The sequence below is a fragment of the Ursus arctos genome, unplaced genomic scaffold (assembly GCF_023065955.2).
Source record: "Ursus arctos isolate Adak ecotype North America unplaced genomic scaffold, UrsArc2.0 scaffold_11, whole genome shotgun sequence".
Lineage (NCBI taxonomy): Eukaryota > Metazoa > Chordata > Mammalia > Carnivora > Ursidae > Ursus > Ursus arctos.
Genome location: NW_026622775.1, coordinates 55771405 through 55791056, shown reverse-complemented (window position 1 = coordinate 55791056; position 19652 = coordinate 55771405). Strand labels below are relative to the sequence as shown.

Sequence of the window (19652 nt, the reverse complement as noted above, 5' to 3'; positions counted from 1 at the left end):
TATCGAGGTAAAATATACATAACATTAAATTTTCCCGTACTTTTAAATTGTATTTCTCTTTTCAAGAGATTGGGTACTTTTCACATTTTAACATTAATTACATTCCTTTTTGTTGTTAACTTGTAACTTCATACCCTTTTTCTATTTTTCTGTTAGATTGGTTTTTTTTGTTCTATGAATATGTGGGAATGTTTTATTTATTAGAAAAATTAGCCCTTGGTGATATGAACTAATATATATATATATATTTTTTTTTCTTTTTGTCACTTGAATTTTGACTTATAGTAGCTTTTGTTATACATGATTTTTTTTCTCTTTTAAGTAGGGAGCCCAGTGTGGGTCTTGAACTCACCACCTTGAGATTCAGACTTGAGCCGAGATCAAGAGTTGGACACTTAACTGACTGAGCCACCCAGGCACCCCTTTTGTACATGTTTTTTTTGTAGTTGTATTAATACCTTAAGGCTTTTTGGGTTTGTGTCATACTAAGCTGCCCTACTCTAAGATTATAAAAGTCATCCTCCCATGTTTTATTGCTATTTTGGGCTTTTCCCTTACATTTAAGTAGTTTATCTAGAATTTGTATTGATGTAAAGTGAAGAAAAATGGGTTTTTCTTTTCCATATTACTACCTAGTTGTCTAAATACTGTTTATTTCAAAATCTAACTTTTTCCCACCAATTTGAAATGTCACCATGGTCATCCACCAAGTTAAAAATATGGGTTTGTTTTTGTTTTTGTTTTGAGAGAGAGAGAGAGAGAGAGAGAGAGGCAGGGGAGCTGCAGAGGGAGAAGGAGAAGGAAAATCCTAAGTAGGCTCAACACCCAGCATGGAGCCAGATCTGGGGCTCAATCTCATGACTCTGAGATCATGACCTGAGCCAAAATCAAGAGTCAAATGCATAACTGACTGAGCCACCCCCGTGCCCCCCCCCCAAATGTTTTTGATAGGTTTCTGGACCTTTGGTGATTTGCCTGTCAATTTCATAATTATTGTAGCTTTATAATGTGTCTTGATACTGTGTAGAAAAGTCTTCCTTCATTGGTTTTTTTTTTTTCTTTTTTTTTTTTTTTAATGATTTTTTATTATATTATGTTAGTCACCATACAGTACATCCCTGGTTTCCGATGTAAGGCTCGATGATTCATTAGTTGCGTATAACACCCAGTGCACCATGCAATACGTGCCCTCCTTACTACCCATCACCGGTCTATCCCATTCCCCCACCCCCCTCCCCTCTGAGGCCCTCAGTTTGTTTCTCATAGTCCATAGTCTCTCATGTTTCATTCCCCCGTCTGATTACCCCCCCCTTTCTTTATCCTTTCTTCCCCTACTGATCATCCTAGTTCTTATGTTCCATAGATGAGAGAAATCATATGATAGTTGTCTTTCTCTGCTTGACTTATTTCACTTAGCATTATCTCCTCCACTTTTTTTTCTTTTTTCAGTATTTCTCTGACTATTGCTTTTTTTCTCATATTAACTTCAAATCAGCTTGTCTAATCACTGTCACCCACAAAGCTTGTGTTTTTAATAGGGCAGAATTATTATGTAAAGACTAAGAATTAAAATCTTTCTGATATTAAATCTTTCCACCAATTTTCTTTTTTTCTTTTTTGTGTGCTTTTGTTCTTTCTTGAATATTTTCTGTTGGTTCATTTTGCAGGTTAACAGTCCTGTCTTCTGTATCCTAACTGCTGTAAAGCCCATTCAATGCCTTCTTAGTTTCATATAGCTTATATTTCAGTTCTAGAATGTTCATTTAATTTTTAAAAATAAACGTCAGTTCTTTGTTGAAATTCTTCATCTTTAAAAAAAATCACTTTTGTTCTTTTCCTCTTTTCCTCTTATTTTCTTGAACATATTACTTATGATTATTTAAAATCCTTTACTGATAGCTCCATATTTGAGTCATTTGTGTTTCTATTTCTTTTGTTTCTTTTGGTTTTGGATATTTGGTTCTTCTTCTTCTTCTTCTTTTTTTTTTACACACCTTGTAATTTTTGACTGGTTGCTGGGTGTTGTAAATAAAAAGTCATAGAAGCTCTGGAACATGTATCTTCCAAAAAACTGTTTTATTCTGGCAGGCTGATCAGCAGATTACCTTCCTTGATTCTGTCAAGGAATGGTGTTAGGCTTTGTTAGGACTAGTCCGTTTTAGTCTTGCTCTTTGTATGCACAATTTAGGAATGGGCTAACTGGAGAAAAATTTGTATGCAGAATTTGGGGCTTTTCCTGTTTTTTTTCCTTCTCTCTGGGATTTTGGCAGCCTTAAACTCCGACTTCTCTCTCCCCAGCTCGGTAAGATTCCTGCTTTCTACTTAAGCTCCATCATGCTAGGCCACAGTTTAGAAAATATCTTCAGGGAGAAGGCTGGGATGAATGTGAAACTCACTAGTATTTTCCCACCTCTCAAGGATTGTAGCCCCTCAATTCCTGTTTGTCGTTTATATATTTTACTCAGTGTTTTTGATTGTTTTGGGAAGTGGGATGGTCTGATAATGAGCTACAGCATCATGATTGGAACCATTTACTATGTCAACCTTCACTTAATCTCCCATATCATATATGGTACCATTCTCAGCTGTGTTGATATCACCAATCTAGAGACATCTCTAGTCTTTTGCCAACATGAGAGAGGGATGGTCACCTGACTGGGAGAGGTGGAGGAGGCAAACTGTGTGTCTAACTGCATATTACACAGTCTTTCAGCCAATTCTGTTTTAGTTCTGATATTATCCTCACTCTCAGAAGCACCTTATTCTAATTATAGAGCCAGTCTGTAGTGGAAATTGACTTATTTGCCACTGTTGGGTTACAATACAGCTTGATAGTCTCCTAAGTCAGGTGTTGCTTGTTCTTTGTCAGCTTCCAGAAACTTATTGCTCTTGCTTACTCTCCTGTTCTGCCTTTTTGATCTCTTTAAAGTTGTGTTAGGTTTAGGGAAGAAGTAGAGGTAAATATGTATGTTCAGTTTGATATGTTAACTCTAAATTGCACTTTATTTTTTGACTTTTTAAAATACGAGCTGAAGAAATTACTCTTGTGTCTTCTTTTTGATTTCTCTGAAGGAAAGGCTTTGGCCATATCTCTCTGTCATTCCTACTCTTTGTGGCTAATGGTACAATTCTAAATGTTGAAGTTTCCCATTTTCTGATCTACTCAACTCTTATTTTCATCTCTTTGCATCATTGACTATTAGAGTTGGTAGGACCCTTAAGATAGCATTATGTTTAAATTGTTAGTGTTTTCAGATGAAGGAACCAAGGTGCAGAAAAGTCAGGTGGTTTGCTTTTTGGTCATGTAGCTTTTCTCTTCCAAATCCATTGCTTTATTTGTTATGTCACATAACTCTTTGGAAAGCTCAAATGTCAAAAATGTCTTTGATTTTATGCTTTGAATGTCTTTAATATTATAGAGATTAAATTGATATAATTGTTAGAGACCTTAAGAACACTGTCAAGTTGGTATGTAATTTTCATTTGATGTTGGAAACTGAAGCATAGAAAGGACAAACACTTGTATTTTCAGTTTATTACAAATATAAAATTAGAGCAGGATTATTATGTTCCTTCAGTTATACGTTATGATGACTGGATGTATAAGCCTAAAGTACATTTTGTCACTGTTTTTCATTTGGTTTGAAAAATCTTTTAGGATTGTAATTCAGCTGAGAAGTCTCAAGACTAGGACATAAGCTTGGTTAAATATGTTGTAAGACACTGAAAATACTCTTATCTTTTCATGTTTTCCCCTTCACTTCCTTCAGTGTACTACAGTAGTCTAGTGTAGACTCTGCAGAAAAGGAGGAGTCAGAGTTGCTCTGAAACTCATTTACCACGAGTCTTCTGTTGTTCAGGAAGCTTTCTGCATTGACATCATTTGATGGCAATTAGAGTCATCCCTCTATAATACCGGGGGCAGTAGATCTCCTATAATGAGTTGTCCGAACCACAATGATCAGTAATGTGGTAGGCAGTAGAATGCAATACTAGGGACTCTTGGAGCTTCCATTTCATTAGTGTGGTCCTTGGAAAGGAATTGGCAACTAAACTCTGAGGCAGAGCCAAATTGACTAATTTTGTTTCTTTTTCTTGGCGGCAGTCACAGAATAATGATGGTTGTGAAGTTTATTATTTAATGTAATTTGATTTATGAAATTTAGTTTTCTAAGATGAGTTTATCTTGATATATTTTTTTAAAATAGCATGGTAATGTAATATACTCATGTCCCAGAAAAATCATTAAATTCTGGCTGGTGCCCAGATAGCCATTATATTATGCCAGTTGACCAAACTTGGATTTGAGAGGAGAGTTATGTATGTTTGGAATGACTTCTTTAACTCACTGATGGTGCTGTATTGCTATTGTAATAGTTAATTTCTTATTTTGCTTTAAGTTGCGAAAAGTCTTGTCCTATCTTACAGAAGTTTTTAAATGCAATATTGTTATAATGTTTTCTAAGGTAGAAGAACGCTCTTTCCCACAAAATTTCCTAAGGTATAATTATCTGATTGATTTTACTAGAGGCTGGGTTCTGGACTTTGGTCTTACAGGCCCTGAATATAAATTTTGTCATTTAAGGAGATTGAATCATATTTTGAAGGCAAAGCAAAATTAAATTTAGTATTGACGGACAAAATGAGAACATGGATTTGTTAATTTACAATGAGAAATATGGTAAACATTGACAAAAATTTTATTTATGGCCTTCATGATGGGTCCATTTTCTCCTAGAAGGGAATCATACATAGAAAGCTGCATTATGTGAATGGAAATAGAAGACTGCAAGTTAGGTAAATTAAATATTTATTAGTTTTAAATTAATATAGTGAATTCACGTATCTCTACAGTAAGGGTAGTCTTGCCTATAGGCAGTGCTAATGATTGTCTGATGACCATATCACTCTCTCTTTCCCTCCTCCTTACCTTTGATTTTTTAAGCTTTCGCTAATTAGTTTTCAGACTCTGGCTTCTGTCCCCACCCATCACTCTGCTGAAATTAACTATTGCTAAAGTTACTAAAGACTCTTATCAAATATCTTGGTATGGTGAGGATCTAATTATGATACCAAAAGGAGAAATATAAAGACTAATAACATGTTTAATTAATATCAAAATAGATTTTTATATTTAAATAAAATTGAAAGGCAGAATAGCATATAAGGAAAAAATATTTTTTTTTAAAGATTTTATTTTATTATTTATTCGACAGAGATAGAGACAGCCAGTGAGAGAGGGAACACAAGCAGGGGGAGTGGGAGAGGAAGAAGCAGGCTCATAGCGGAGGAGCCTGATGTGGGGCTCGATCCCATAACGCTGGGATCACGCCCTGAGCCGAAGGCAGATGCTTAACCGCTGTGCCACCCAGGCGCCCCAGGAAAAAATATTTTTGACAAAGGAGGGCTAACATCCTCATTGAAGAGGGGACTTTTACGAATTAATAAAAAGATTATTCAAATAGAAAATGAACAAAGAACGTGAATGAATAGTTCAAAAAAGAATACAAATGTTCAATAAATGTGGAAGAATTATTCAAATTAACTGATAAGCAAAAGAAATTAAAATAAAAATGAAACACCATTTCTCTGTCGAATGTAGTAAGTAACAACAGCAGCAAATAGTGACACAGTGCTCACTATGTGCCAGGCACTGTCCTACAGTAGAATACTGAAATTAATCCTCCCAACAGTTCTATGAGTGTGTACTATTGGTATCCACATTTTACAGATGAACAAACTAAGGCACATAAAGCTGAGTAACTTGCCAGTGTCACATAACAAAGAAGTGATAGAATTTAAATCCAGGCTTCCTGACTCTGAGGTTTTAGTGCTTGTTAACTACTACCTTGTATGGCTTCTCCAAGATTTTAATAAATAATAACCAGTGTTAAAAGAGTATCAAGGAACAAGCACTTTTTATACACTGTTGGTTAGAATACAAGTTCGTAGACATTTCTGCAAGACAATTAAGTGCTATGTTCCAGAATTTTAACACGTGCATATTCTTTGGACAAATAATTTATCCTAAGGAAATCCTTATAATAAGTACATAAAAATGTGTGTACAGAAATTTTATCTAAAGTTCTTCTGTAATGGCAAGGAATGTAAACAATTTAAATGTCTAATAAGATAGGATAAGTTAAGTAACTTTGGGAAATGCATTCTTATTGGAGATAATAAAGTAATGCTGCTAATTAATTCACATAGGAAAAGTTTGTCTCTCTCTCCATATACATTAAGTGTATACAGTATTTGACTCTCCAAAACATTCTTATAAAATTGAAATGTCATTGTTTTTCTCTTTTTAGCTATAACTATGTCACATGAGTAAAGTTGAGATAAAGTTAATTTAACTTTGAGTGAAGATTTTATTTCATTTTTTGAGTAAAGATTTTAAATATCCTATTTTTAAGCAAATCACTAAGGAATTAGAATTGAATTAAACATTGTAATTTTTATGGAAGACATGATTTATCTCTGTTAACTGTTACTTTTTTTAATGTCTAGTGTATCTGTTAAGATGCCTTAGAAAAAGAATCATGGAGAAGTATGTTAGACTACAGAAGATTGGAGAAGGTTCATTTGGAAAAGCCATTCTTGTTAAATCTACAGAAGATGGCAGGCAATATGTTATCAAGGAAATTAACATCTCAAAAGTAAGTATATTTTTTGTTTGGTTATTCAACTAATACTCTGATTTCAGTAGGGCTTATTGTTAGAGAATTAAAAAAAATATATGGCATTGCATAACCTAAAGTGAAAGGCTGCAGTAATCCCAGAGAGAACCACTAATTTTAGAATCGTCTGTATATCCTTTCAGATTTTTTTCTGTGCTGTGTGCTTGTGTTTATGTATTTAAGTGTTTAAAAAAATACACCTACTGTTCTGTAACTTAATTTCGTTTGAACATCTTAAAATGTTTTTACCTGTGGATTCAACTTACTCTTTTTCACTTCTGTCTTTATTTTGTTATTTTGAGTGTGCTTTATTGGTACTGTTGTTTTTTAACCACTCTCTTACTGATGGACTTTTAGATTGTTTATTGATGGTCGAATTTAATATTTTCTTTTTCTCTCCCATTTAAGATGTCCAATAAAGAAAGGGAAGAATCAAGGAGAGAAGTTGCAGTATTGGCAAACATGAAGCATCCAAATATTGTCCAGTATAGAGAATCATTTGAAGGTCAGATAAATTTTGCAAGAGAGTTCAAAAGAACTAAGCCATGTGACAACTTTTGGATATTTTACTTATAATGTATTTTCAGGAAGAAAAGTATATCATTTTTGCCTCAGTACATACTTATATGAGTATCAGCTTGATTCTAGGGTAATACAAATGTTACTGGTGGGAGAGTCAGCATTGTGAATGGAGGTCTCAGTCCTTGGATTCCTCATGAGAAGATTTACGTGTCAGTCCTTGGATTCCCCAGGAGAAGATTTACATGGTAATCTGTGCTCTAAAAAGACAGCCAGAAGGAAAGTAGCAAGTACAGAGCAATTTATTAAAGTGAATGGACAGGGGCGCCTGGGTGGCTCAGTGGGTTAAGCGTCTGCCTTCGGTTCAGGTCATGATCCTGGGGTCTTGGGATTGAGCCCCACATCAGGCTCCCTGCTCAGCAGGAAGTCTGCTTCTCCCTCTGCAGCTTCCCCTGCTTGTGCTCACTCTTGTTCCCATGTTCTCTGTCAAATAAATAAAATCTTTAAAAAGTGAATGTACACTGTCAAGATGGGAGAGAGGGCAGGTTCCACCAGTTGGAACCTACTCTATGTTGTTTTGTGATTGGATATTTGTTACATCTCTTTGGGCCGGGAGGAGCTGTGACGTACTGTGGGTGGTCTCTAACGGAGTCTGTTTTCAGTCATTTGGGAGACTCCTTCCATGGATTGGGAAGGGGAGTTTTTGGCCCTACAAGGTTTGTATGGAAAGGTCTGGGCAGCCTTTCTCCATCCAGTGGGGCTGTACCCACAATTCAAATGCATTATGAGTCCAGGGGTTACCCTGGGGCAAAGGTAGCAGAGGAGAGCACTTGTTTTGCATCTGTGGCTATTTAGTTTGTCAGCTCCAAGGTCTTGGAAGCCACAAGGTCAGATGTTGTGCCCCCAGGTTTTTAATGTGTAGCTTATTTGTCACAGTCCTTGCCTCCAGCTCTCATGTCTGTCATTCCCCTTCAAGGGTTGGGACTCTGCCTTGGGGCATTCCTTCCACTGCTCAGGTCTAGCTTCTACCCAACACTACACCACACTGTCTATGTGTAATTTTGTATTGGCTCACTGTTACTATGACTGCTTAAAAAGAAGCAGTGTGGTTAAGTGTAAGAATTTGGACAAAGCAAGGATGGTAATTTACATCATTTTAAACTTCTTTTAAGTGCTACCACTACTGCTGCTAAGAAAATGTTCTGATCTTTAGAAAGGATCCTACTCATTTGTGTTCTCCTATATACCTCATTATCATTGTAGTGAGGTATGTTGAAAGTGTTCTCAGGTTCTTAAAATGTCATAGCTTAAATTGTTATAATCTATTTTGGAAATATATACCATTATATTTAGTAATGCAGGAGCTAAGATAAAGCAGAGCTTCTCTAAAGACAGGTCCACATGGTTTGTTGAAGTCCTTTTGAAGTCATTCCCATTGTCATGAATCTGTTACAAAACAAAGTATGTATGTATACATATAGTATATGTATGTATATATGCAGACATAGTATATGTATATATGTACTATACATGTATATATGCACCATATGTGTATATATTTACTATATGTGTATGTATACTGTATTGTATATATATATTTCATGTGTGTGTTTTTATACTATGTGTGTGTATGTAATTTGACACCATTACTATTTGTTTAAGTCAATGGATGTGGGAAGAAAAAAGAAACAAAGCTTCTTCAGCTCCTGAGTTTCTAGCTGCTTATGAGTCTTAAGTTTATAATCATAGTTTTTTCTCCTTTTACAACCAATTCCTTGTTCCCCTCTGCTCTCTGCAGCATCTTGGCTGGGTGTGTTCTGTTTGCCTAGTGAAATAACCCAAACCTTTATCACTGCAGGATCTGAGTCTTTGAGAGTACTACATTTGTTGCAGTTTTTCATTAATTATGGCTATTTGGCAAGAGAGTAAAAGAGGAACCTCAGTGAATCCACAGAGTTCTAGTAATAGTCCTCCTTGGCTTGATGGTGTTGCAGCAACACAATTTCCTCTTGATAATCACAATTAAGCACTCCAGCCATTAGGGTGACTCTTAATAGAAAGATAATTTAGGTTGAAAGTAGCAGATAGTTTCAATGACCTTTTCAGGGTTAAATCACACAGAGTCTGAATTAGAGCAAAAGTATGCTCATTCGCAGATTAGCTAGCTATGTACTAAAGTAGAACATACTTTAAAAAAATATGGATCAATTAACACATTGTGTCATAAGGTACTCTGTTTTATGATGGTAGTGAAATGAGCATTTATACATGTACAGGAGTACAGTGTTAACTGTCTTCTTTCCATGAGCTTGGATTCCTTTATCTTTCTCCTTACATCTCTTTCAGTTTCTTTTCTCTTCCATCACCACAATTTTAATATTTCAAATAAAAAGGTTTTAATGTATGTGAACAAATATGCTAGTAGGTGTTTTGTATTCATGTAGAATGCTTCACATAGAAACATCTCAATGACTCAAAAGAGGTAGCACATTCTTTAAATAAGGTTTTTTTAAATACTGCTATTTAATTTTAAAGGAGTAAATGCTTATGGTAAGCATATTCAAAAAGCACAGAGGGCCTGAGCCCTAAATTCTCTGCTCCTCCCACTACATCCTTATTCCCATTCCCTTAGGGGTAAACATTGTTATTAATTCAGTGTTTATGGTATTTTCTGGAACAAACATCTACATATAACTTTTAACATTTAAAAACAAGGGGGATTATATTATGTATTTCTGCATCTTGTTCTTTTCACTTTAGATCTCGGGAATATTTTTCCATGTCTTTATGTATTGGTGCTCCACATTCTTTACAACTTTCTTGTAACAACTGCAGTGTATCCCACTGTGTGCATTTTATTGTTCTGTCACAGTTTGTTTAGCTAGTCGTCTGTTATAGATACTTAGGTTGTTTTAGTTTTTCACTATTGGAGATAATGTTGCACTGAACGTTCTTGTACAGGTGTCTGTGTACTATAATATTTCCTACATTCTGTGTTTTTTATCCCCTTTAATTTTTTTTCTTACTGTTTCTAAAGTAATTTTTATATCATTAATGGAAGTTTTTCTTATTTTCTTAAAATATTTATTTATTTATTTTGAGGGGAGGAATGAGAGAGTTTCAAGCAAACTCCCTGTTGAGTGCAGAGCGTGACATGGGCTCAGTCCCACAACCCTGAGATCATGACCAGAGGCGAAACAAGAGTTGGATGTTTAACCAACTGAGCCACCCAGGCATCCCTGTTCTTTTTCAAGATTGCTTTGGATATTTGGGGTCTTTTGTGGTTTCATACAAATGTTAGGATTGTTTGTTCTAGTTCTGAGGAAAATGCTGTTGGTATTTTGATAGGAATTGCATTAAATCTGTAGATTGCTTTGGGTAGTATGGGCATTTTAACAATATTTGTTCTTCTAATCTGTTAACGTGGAATATCTTTCCATTTCTTTGTGTCGTCTTCAATTTTTTTCATCAGTGTTTTATAATTGTCTCTTTTTTTTAAAGATTATTTTTTTATTTTGAGAGAGAGAGAATGAGCGAGCGAACAGGGGGAGGGGCAGAGGGAGAGAGAATCTCAAGTAGACTCCCTGCTGGCAGAGCATGGAGTCTGACATGGGCATGATCTCACAGCCCCGAGATCACGACCTGAGCTGAAACCAGGAGTCCAACGTTCAACCAACCGCACCACTCAGGTGCCCAGTGTTTTATAATTTTGGAATACAGGTTTTTCACCTTCTTCTTCTTCTTTTTTTAAATATTTATTTATTTGTCAGAGAGAGAGAGAAAGAGAGTGTACAAGTGTGCATGTGCACAAGCAGGGGGAGTGGCAGGCAGAGGGAGAAGCAGGCTCCCAGCTGAGCAAGGAGCCTGGTGCAGGACTTGATCCCAGGGTCCTGGGATCACAACCTGAGCAGAAGGAAGACACTCAACCGACTGAGCCACCGAGGCATCCCGGTCTTTCATCTTCTTGGTTAAGTTTATTCCTAGGTACTTTATTGTTTTTGGTGCAATTATAAATGGGATCATTTTCTTAATTTCTTTTTTTTTTTTAAGATTTTATTTATTTATTTGAGAGAGCGAGAGAGAGCATGGGGGGGGGGTTGCAGAGAGGAAGAAGTAAGCTCCCTGTTCGCCCAGTGTGGGGCTCAATCCCAGGACCCTGGGACCATGACCTGAGGCGAAGGCAGATGCTTAATGGACTGAGCCACCCAGGCGCCCCTTTTTCTTAATTTCTCTTTCTGCTACTTCATTATTAGTGTATAGAAGTGCAACGGATTTATATACATTGATTCTGTATCCTGTAAGACCTTAATGAATTCGTTTGTCAGTTCTGGTAGTTTTTTGGTGGAGTCTTGGGTTTTCTACATATAGGATCATGTCATCTGCAAATAGTGAACGTTCTACTTTTTCTTTTCTAATTTGGATGCCTTGTTATTCCTTATTCTTATGTGATTGCTGTGGCTAGGACTTCCAGTACGATGTTGAATAAAAGTGGTGAGAGTGGACATCCTTGTCTTGTTCTTTAGTGGAAAAGCTCTCTATTTTCCACCATTGAATATGATGTTAGCTGTGGATTTTTCATATATGGTCCTTAATATGTGTGATATGTTCCCCCAGACCTGCTTTGTTGAGGGTTTTTATCCTGAATGGATGTTGTACTTTGTGAAATGCTTTTTCTGCACCTACTGAAATGATCATATGGTTTTTATACTTTCTCTTTTTGACATGGTATATCACATTGATTTGCAAATATCGAACCACCCTTGCGTCCCAGAAATAAATCCCACTTGATTGTGGCGAATAATTTTTTTAATGTATTGTTGGTTTCGGTTTGCTAATATTTTGTTGAGGGTTTTTGTATCTATGTTTGTCAGAGATATTGGCTTGTAGTTTTCTCTTTTTGTTGTGTCTTTATCTGGTTTTGATATCATGGTAATGTTAGCCTCATAGAATGAATTTGGATGCTTTCCGTCCTTTCCTATTTTTTGAAATAGCTAAGAAGAATAGATTTTAACTCTTCTTTAAATATTTGGTAAAATTCACCTGTGAAGCTGTCTCATCCCGGACTTTTGTTTCTGGGAGTTTTTTGATCACTGATTCAATTTCATTGCTGGTACTTGGTATGTTCAAATTTTCTGTTTCTTCCTGATTCAATTTTAGGAGGTTATATGTTTCTAGGAATTTGTTCATTTCTCCTAGATGGTCCAGTTTGTTGACATATTTCATAATGTTCTGTTAACAATCCTTTGTATTTCTGTGGTGGTGTTATTTCTCTTCTTTCATTTCTGATTTTGCTTACTTAAGTCATCTCTTTGTCTGAAGAGTCTGGGTAAAGGCTTATCAATTTTGTTGATCTTTTCAAAGCACCAATACCTAGTTTCACTGATCTGTTGTATTGGCTTGTTTAAGTTTCTGTATCATTTATTTCTGCTCTAATCTTCATTATTTCTTTCCTTCTGGTTTTGGGTTTTGTTTGTTTTTTTTTTTAGCTCCTTTAGGTGCAGGATTAGGTTGATTATTTGAGATTGTTTTTGCTTCTTGAGGTGGGCCTATATTGCTATAAATCCCCTTTAGAGCGGTGTTTGCTGCCTCCCAAAGATTTTGGACCATTGTGTTTTAAATTTTGTCTCCATGTATGTTTTGATTTCCTCTTTGATTTCTTGGTTAACTCATTCATTGTTTAGTATTTAACCTCTGTGTATTTGTGTTCTTTCCAGATTTTTTTCTTGTGGTTGATTTCTAGTTTCATAGCGGTGCAGTTAGAAAAGATGAATGGTATAACTTTGATCTTCCTGAATTTGTGGAGACTTGTTTTGTGTCCTAATATATGATCTTGAACGGATAGTGTTCCATATGCACTTGAATGTGTGTTCTGTTTTAGGATGGAATGTTCTGAATATATCTGTTAGATCCATCCAGTCCAATATGTCATTCAAAGCCACTGTTTCCATGTTTATTTTCTGTTTGGATGATCTATCCATTGATGTAAGTGCAGTGTTAAAGTCCCCTACTATTACTGAATTACTGTTGACTACTTCTTTTATGTTTTTTAGCTGCCTTTTGTTTTTGGTTGCTCCCATGTTGGGTGCATAAATTTATAATTGTTATATTTTCTTGTTGGATTGTTTCTTATATGATTATGTAGTGATCTTCTTTGTCTCTTGTTACAGTCTTCGTTTTAAAAATCTAGTTTGTCCGATATATGTATTGTTACCCCAACTTCCTTTTTACTTCCCTCTGCATGATAAGTGCTTTTCCATCCTTTCACTTTCAATCTGCATGTGCCTTTAGGTCTTAAGTGAGTCTCTTGTAGTCAGCATATAGATGGCTCTTGCTTTTTTATCCATTCCATGACCCTGTGTCTTTTGATCATTTAGTCCATTTACTTTCAGAGTAATTATTGATAGGTATGTACTTATTGCCATTTTATTACTCATTTTATGGTTGTTTTTGTAGTGCTTCTATGTTCCTTTCTTTTCTGTTCTCTTCTCTCACAGTTAGTTGACTTTCTTTAGTGATAAACTTGGAATCCTTTCTCTTTATTTTTTTTGCATATCTATTACTGGTTTTTGATTTGTGGTTACCATTATATTTATAGATAAAATCCTGTGCATATAGCAGTCTATGTTAACATGATGGTTGCTTAGGTTTGAACCTATTCTTTACTCTTCTCCCCGCCACCCCATGTTTTATGTATATGGTGTCATACTTTACATCCTTATGTTTTCTGAATCCCTTGACTGATTTTTACACGTATACTTATTTTACTGCTTTTGTGCTTCCCAGTTTTCTTACTCCTACTTAAGGTCTTTCCTTTCCACTCAAGGAGTTCCCTTTAACACTTTTTGTAGGGCTCGTTTAGTTGTCAGGAATTCCTTTAACTTTGTTTGTCTGGGAAACTCTCCATCTGTCCTTCTGTTCTGATGATAGCTTTGCTGAATGGAGTGTTCTTGGCTGCAGATTTTTTTCTTTCAGCACTTTGAATATATTATGCCACAGCCTTCTGGCCCTGCAGAGTTTCTGCTGAAAAATGCACTGATAGTCTTATAGGGTTTCCCTTGTATGTAATTGTCTTCTCTCTCTCTCTCTCTTTTTTTTTTTAAGATTTATTTATTTATATTAGAGAGCACACATACCTGTATGCTCGTGGGTGAGGGACAGAGGGAGAGAATCCTCAAGCAGACTCCTCACTGAGCATGGAACTGATGCAGGGTTGTATCCTGCCACCCACAAGATCATGACCTGAGCGAAATCAAGAGTCAGACACTCAACCAACTGAGCCGCTGAGGAGCTGCATCTCTTGCTGTTTTGAAACTTCTCTCGTTATCACTACTTTTTGCCATTTTAATTATGTGTCTTGTTGTAGACCTTCTTACATTGACTTTGTGGGGGGCTCTTTGTACCCCCTGGATCTGTATTTCTGTTTCCTTTGCTAGGTTAGGGAAATTTGCAGCTATTTTATCTTCAGACACATTTTCTGCCCCCTTTTCTCTCTCTTCTCCATCTAGGATCCTTATAATGTGATTTATTAATTATCCTTGATGGTTCCCTGAGTTCCCAAGTCCATTTTTTAATTATTTTTTCTCTCTCCTGTTCAGTTTGATTGCTTTCCATTGCTCCTGGTCGCTGATCCATTTCTCTGCTTTCTCTAGTCTACTATTTATTATATCTAGTGTATTTTTATTTTTATATTTTTTCAAAGATTTATTTATTTTGGAGTGAGCATATATGTGCATGAATTGGGGGAGGGGCAGAGGGAGGGAATCTTCAAGCAGACTCCCTGCTGATCACGGAGCCTGACACAGGGCTCAATCTCATGACCCATGTGATCATGACCTAAGCCGAAACCAAGTGTCGGAGACTCAACCGACTGGGCCACAACATCTTGTGTAATTTTTAATTTAAGTTAAAAGTTCTTCATCTCCGATTCATTCTTTTTTATGCTTTCTGTCTTTATGTTAGGAGTCTCACTGAGGTTCTTCACTCTTTTCTCAAGTCCAGTGAATAACTTTATGTTCATTACTTTAAATTCTCTGTCAGGCATATTGCTTATCTCCGTTCATTTAGGGCTCTTATGGTGATTTTGTCCTGTTTGTTCACTTGGGTTGTATTCCTTTGTCTCCTCATATTTTCTAACTCTCTGTGTCTGTTTCTGTTATCTTAGGAAAGTCAGCAACGTTTTTGGCTCTTGAAAATAGTGGCCTTATGAAGAAGAGGTCCTATAGTGCCATGCGGTGCAGTGTCCCCTGTTCACCAGAACCTGGCATTTCAGGGTGTCTCCTATGTGTGATATATATGGTGCTGTTGTGGCTGAGCTATGTTTGCCTTTAATTCACTTGTCCGCGGTGGCTCTCTTTAAGAGCCTGTTGTAGGCAGGGTTTGGTCCTTGTGTTTTTGGTAGGCCAGTCTGGGGCCTGCTAGGATTTGAGTTGAGTCGGACCAGGCATTTATTAGAGATGCAGTAGCACCAAAATGCAGTGCATTATCCCTTTGTTTTTCCCCTGAGAAGCTTTCTTTGGTGGGCTGGGCCTGCATTCTGACCCCAGCCCACTTTTGGGGCACAGTCTGGTGTGTGTGGTTATCTTTACCTGTCTCTCAGGCATGAGTCACTTTGGAGGGCTGATAGCCCCTGTTGGGGCTGCTTTCTGCCTGCCAGGCTTATGGCACCGCTTTGGATGGGCTCTGGCCAGGGGCATATTGGAAGGGGCAGGTCTGCAGGAGAATGTGGGTATAGGGTGCAGCGTGTTAGCAAGGTTTATACGGGTCTGCTGTTGGAGGAGACCTTGAAGAAAGGCCTGGCTGGAGAGAATGTGCCTGCAGAATGTGGGCAGGATATGCTGTTGGCAAGCTAGGTGGAGAGTGTTGGCACTGCACTGGTTCTTAAAGGTGTCCATGTAACTAGGCTGGGGGATGGGGGAGTTTTATGGAGCCTACCAGTTCTGCTCCTGGAGAAGATTAGTAAGCTACTCTCCCTCCCTTATATCCCAGGCATTTTTCATAGTGCTGCTTCTGTGCTTCATCTTTGCTGGGCTATTTGTTGTGTTGTCCTTTAAGGGTGGGGATAGTTTCCTGTTGCTCTCTCACTCTCCTAAAGCCCAGCATGCTGATTTTTAATGTTCTAGATGTTAAACGCTGCTGATTGTAAGAACTCATGAAATTATTCCCCACTGGTTTTTAAAGCTAAATGTTATGGGCATTCATCTTCCCTGTGCATGTTCCCTGTGCCTGGGGTGCCTGGGGTGCCTGAGGTTAGGGTCTGTTTCTTTCCCCTCTCCACACCATGGGTGTCCCTCCCTTCCTTCCTCCTGCAGACAATCCCATGGATCCATTTAGCTCCTGACCATGTCTCTGCCCATCCTACCCTCTTCCATCTGGCCTCTTCCCTACATTTAGCTGTGGAGAGTCTTCCAGTCTTCCAGTCAGTTTCTGGGTTATTTACACTGACATGGTTGTTATCTAGTTATATCCATGGGAGGAGGTGAGGCTAGGATCCTCCTACTCCACTATCTTCCTTAGAAGTGCCCATGAATTATACAGAATCTTAATTAGCTCAGTCATATAGATTCCCAGTACATGGCACATTAGATGCAGTTTATCAAGAAGGAGGTATGAGAACTATGGGTAACAAGAACACTACCACAATGTGCAAGATACAAATACTGAGGAAATTAAGGCTATAAGCACAGAGAAGTAAGAGAAGTGAAAACTGTTCTTTTGAGTTGCAGTAGTCTCATTAGTAAGAAGTGGTTTAGTAATGTTAGAAGCGATATCAGCTACTCCCTAATTTGTGCAGAATAAACATAGTGTTAATCTTACATAAGAATAATGGTGGAGGGAAGGATGAGAAGGGTTCTTCTAGTCCTTTCTACCCATGGGAAGAGTCATAGAAGTCTTTCTTTGGACTGAGACATAAAGGAGAATAAGGTATTGCCCTATTTTCATGTTGCTCACAGATTATATATAATTTTTAAAAATAGAAGTAAAATCAAAGCTCCAGCAGTGTATAATCTTTTTCACTGTTGCATGCTCAAAATTCATTGCAACATCAAATATTTGTTTAGTAAGTAATTGATTAAGTGGATGAAACAAAGCTGAAAAGTAATGGTAAATTGAAAACTAAGTTATAACCCATCTTTGACAAATTGGTGGAAAAACATGTTTTTATAGGTGATGTTTAAGGAAATCTATCTATTAAATGAATCCATGTCTGCATTTTGTCTATATTCCAGAGATGTTTAGACCATTGTGGATACTGGTATTCAATAAGATGCTGTATTCTTAGTAAAAAATCATTAATGATAGAGCTCCCTGTTAACCCAGGTTATCATACAATCTGTATAAACATTATACCTTGATTTTGCACTGTAATTCTTTTGAAGGTGGTTCTGTTTTTTTAATAAAACATAATTAATCACTTTTTTTAGTAAACCCTTAAGTACCTTTAATTTAGCTATGCTTCTGACATACATTTTAAAAAATGAAATGTAATGTTTATATTTTGTAGAAAATGGCTCCCTGTACATAGTGATGGATTACTGTGAAGGAGGCGATCTGTTTAAACGAATTAATGCTCAGAAAGGCATTTTGTTTCAAGAGGATCAGGTGAGTTAGCATGTAGGAGATTGACTCTTACTCCATGTTACTCAGAAGCAATTCAAAGTTTATTTATGTATTTATCTGTAACTACAAATTCTTAATTGTAATTACTAGGACAGTTTGGTATATTCTAATATCTCAGTCACATTTCTGTTCTAATTAGCTTTCACCTTAGTCATTTCCCCATCTCATTTCCTGTCTGTAATAATATTATTATATTTGTAATATATGTTATATCCTTTGTGTGTATATAAATATATATATATGTATATAATCTAATTATTCATTATAACTAGTTGATTATTCTATATTCTATCTGACTTTCTGCTGCCAGATCCCATTTTCCTAAAACGTGGCTTTCCTAGGTAATTCCAGCTCTGGAAACCTTGCATTGGCAACTACATTAATCTAATCTCTGTTTTAACCTCAAGGATCTCTAAAATATGACCTTCTCCTACCTAAGCAGTCTTTTCTTTTTTTTTTTCCCTAGTATTCCTAACGTGCATCCCTTTTCATTTATTTAACGGATATTCATTGAGCATTCATTTTGTTAGGCACTGTTTGTGTTAGGGATACATGCTTATATATCTCTATATCTCATTTTTCTTCCTGTGTATTTATTCTATTTCTTTTATCTTGGTAATACTTTGCCAACTCTCTTACTAATATTCTACCTTTTTTTTTTTTTTTACAGCATCTCAAGTGCCAGGCTTTCCTTTGATTTTCCATAACCACTCTCATCTTCTGTGATCTTTTCCTTCTCTAAATTTCTATTGCATTTCTCATTATCACGCATTCTTAATTTTACTTGTGTGCTTTTACATAAGGGAATGGGGGGATCACTGTATTAGGAGTGTGTATTTGTTTTTTCTTTTAAATTTTATAATCCCCCATGAATTAGTGTAGTTTTCTTTATTTAATAGATAATAAATCTAACAGAGGTTAAGTAGCTTGCCCCAAATCATATAGTCAGTGTTTGAACCTACTTCTGTCTAACTCCGAAATTTATAAAATACTTGTTTACAAACTTAAATTATAAAATTATTAAAAGGTTCAGAAATGGAAATAATTCTTTGCTCACTGTTCCATCCCTGAAGGTTACCACTGTTTTTTTTTGGTGCATTCTTCCAGACTTTCTTTTTCATACTTGTACATGTAAACATATACATCAAGGCACACGTATTCAGAAAGGGGTATTATATATAGCATACTCTATCTTACTTTTTTCACTTAATCATCTTGCTTATCCCAACCTATAAATAGAACAAACTGATGGTCGTGAGGGGGGAGGGCGGAGGTGGGAGTAGGGCAAATGGGTGAAGAGCAGTGAGAGATACAGGCTTCTGTTTGTGGAATGAATAAGTGATTGGAATAAAAGGCACAGCATAAGGAATATAGTCCGTGATATTGTTATAGCAGTATATGAAGACTAATGGTAGCTACACTTGTGAACATAGCATAATGTACAACCTTGCCAAATCACTATGTTCTACATCTGAAACTAATGTAACATTGTGTGTCAACTATACTCAAATGAAACAATTTAGAAAGTAAGGAAAATGTTATTTATAATATAGGAAAAAAATGCAGCTTTCATTTAAAAAAATTATCTTGATTATTGTCACATGTCCCATCCATGTAGATCAGTTATACTAGTTTTAATGGCTGCATTAAATCCCATTCTAGCAAGGCCTGTGCTTTTTTGTTTATTTTCACTTCGTATTCCATTTCCATTTCTTTCCCATCCGTAGGCTGCTATTTTAATATCTTTAATGAATATCTGCATATTTTTGCAAAATGGCTATCATTGTCTTGTATTTTTAAGTGCATATCTGTTGTGTTACATCTCATTCAGTTCTG

General features: G+C 36.3%; 1 protein-coding gene across 14 annotated transcripts in view; it reads left to right on the top strand.

The window, feature by feature from the left end:
• Window positions 1-19652, top strand: part of NEK1 (NIMA related kinase 1) — a 251489-nt gene that overhangs the window by 2803 nt on the left and 229034 nt on the right. For 11 of the 14 annotated variants that reach the window (XM_048212194.2, XM_044379262.3, XM_048212193.2 and 8 more), the window contains exons 3-6: window positions 4739-4797; window positions 6511-6659; window positions 7089-7185; window positions 17701-17798. In XM_048212194.2, coding sequence (XP_048068151.2) covers window positions 4773-4797; window positions 6511-6659; window positions 7089-7185; window positions 17701-17798 — 369 coding nt within the window. In that variant the 5' untranslated portion in view covers window positions 4739-4772. The remainder of the gene's footprint in view (window positions 1-4738; window positions 4798-6510; window positions 6660-7088; window positions 7186-17700; window positions 17799-19652) is intronic. The other 3 variants (XM_048212186.2, XM_048212188.2, XM_048212192.2) reach the window with 2 other exon arrangements.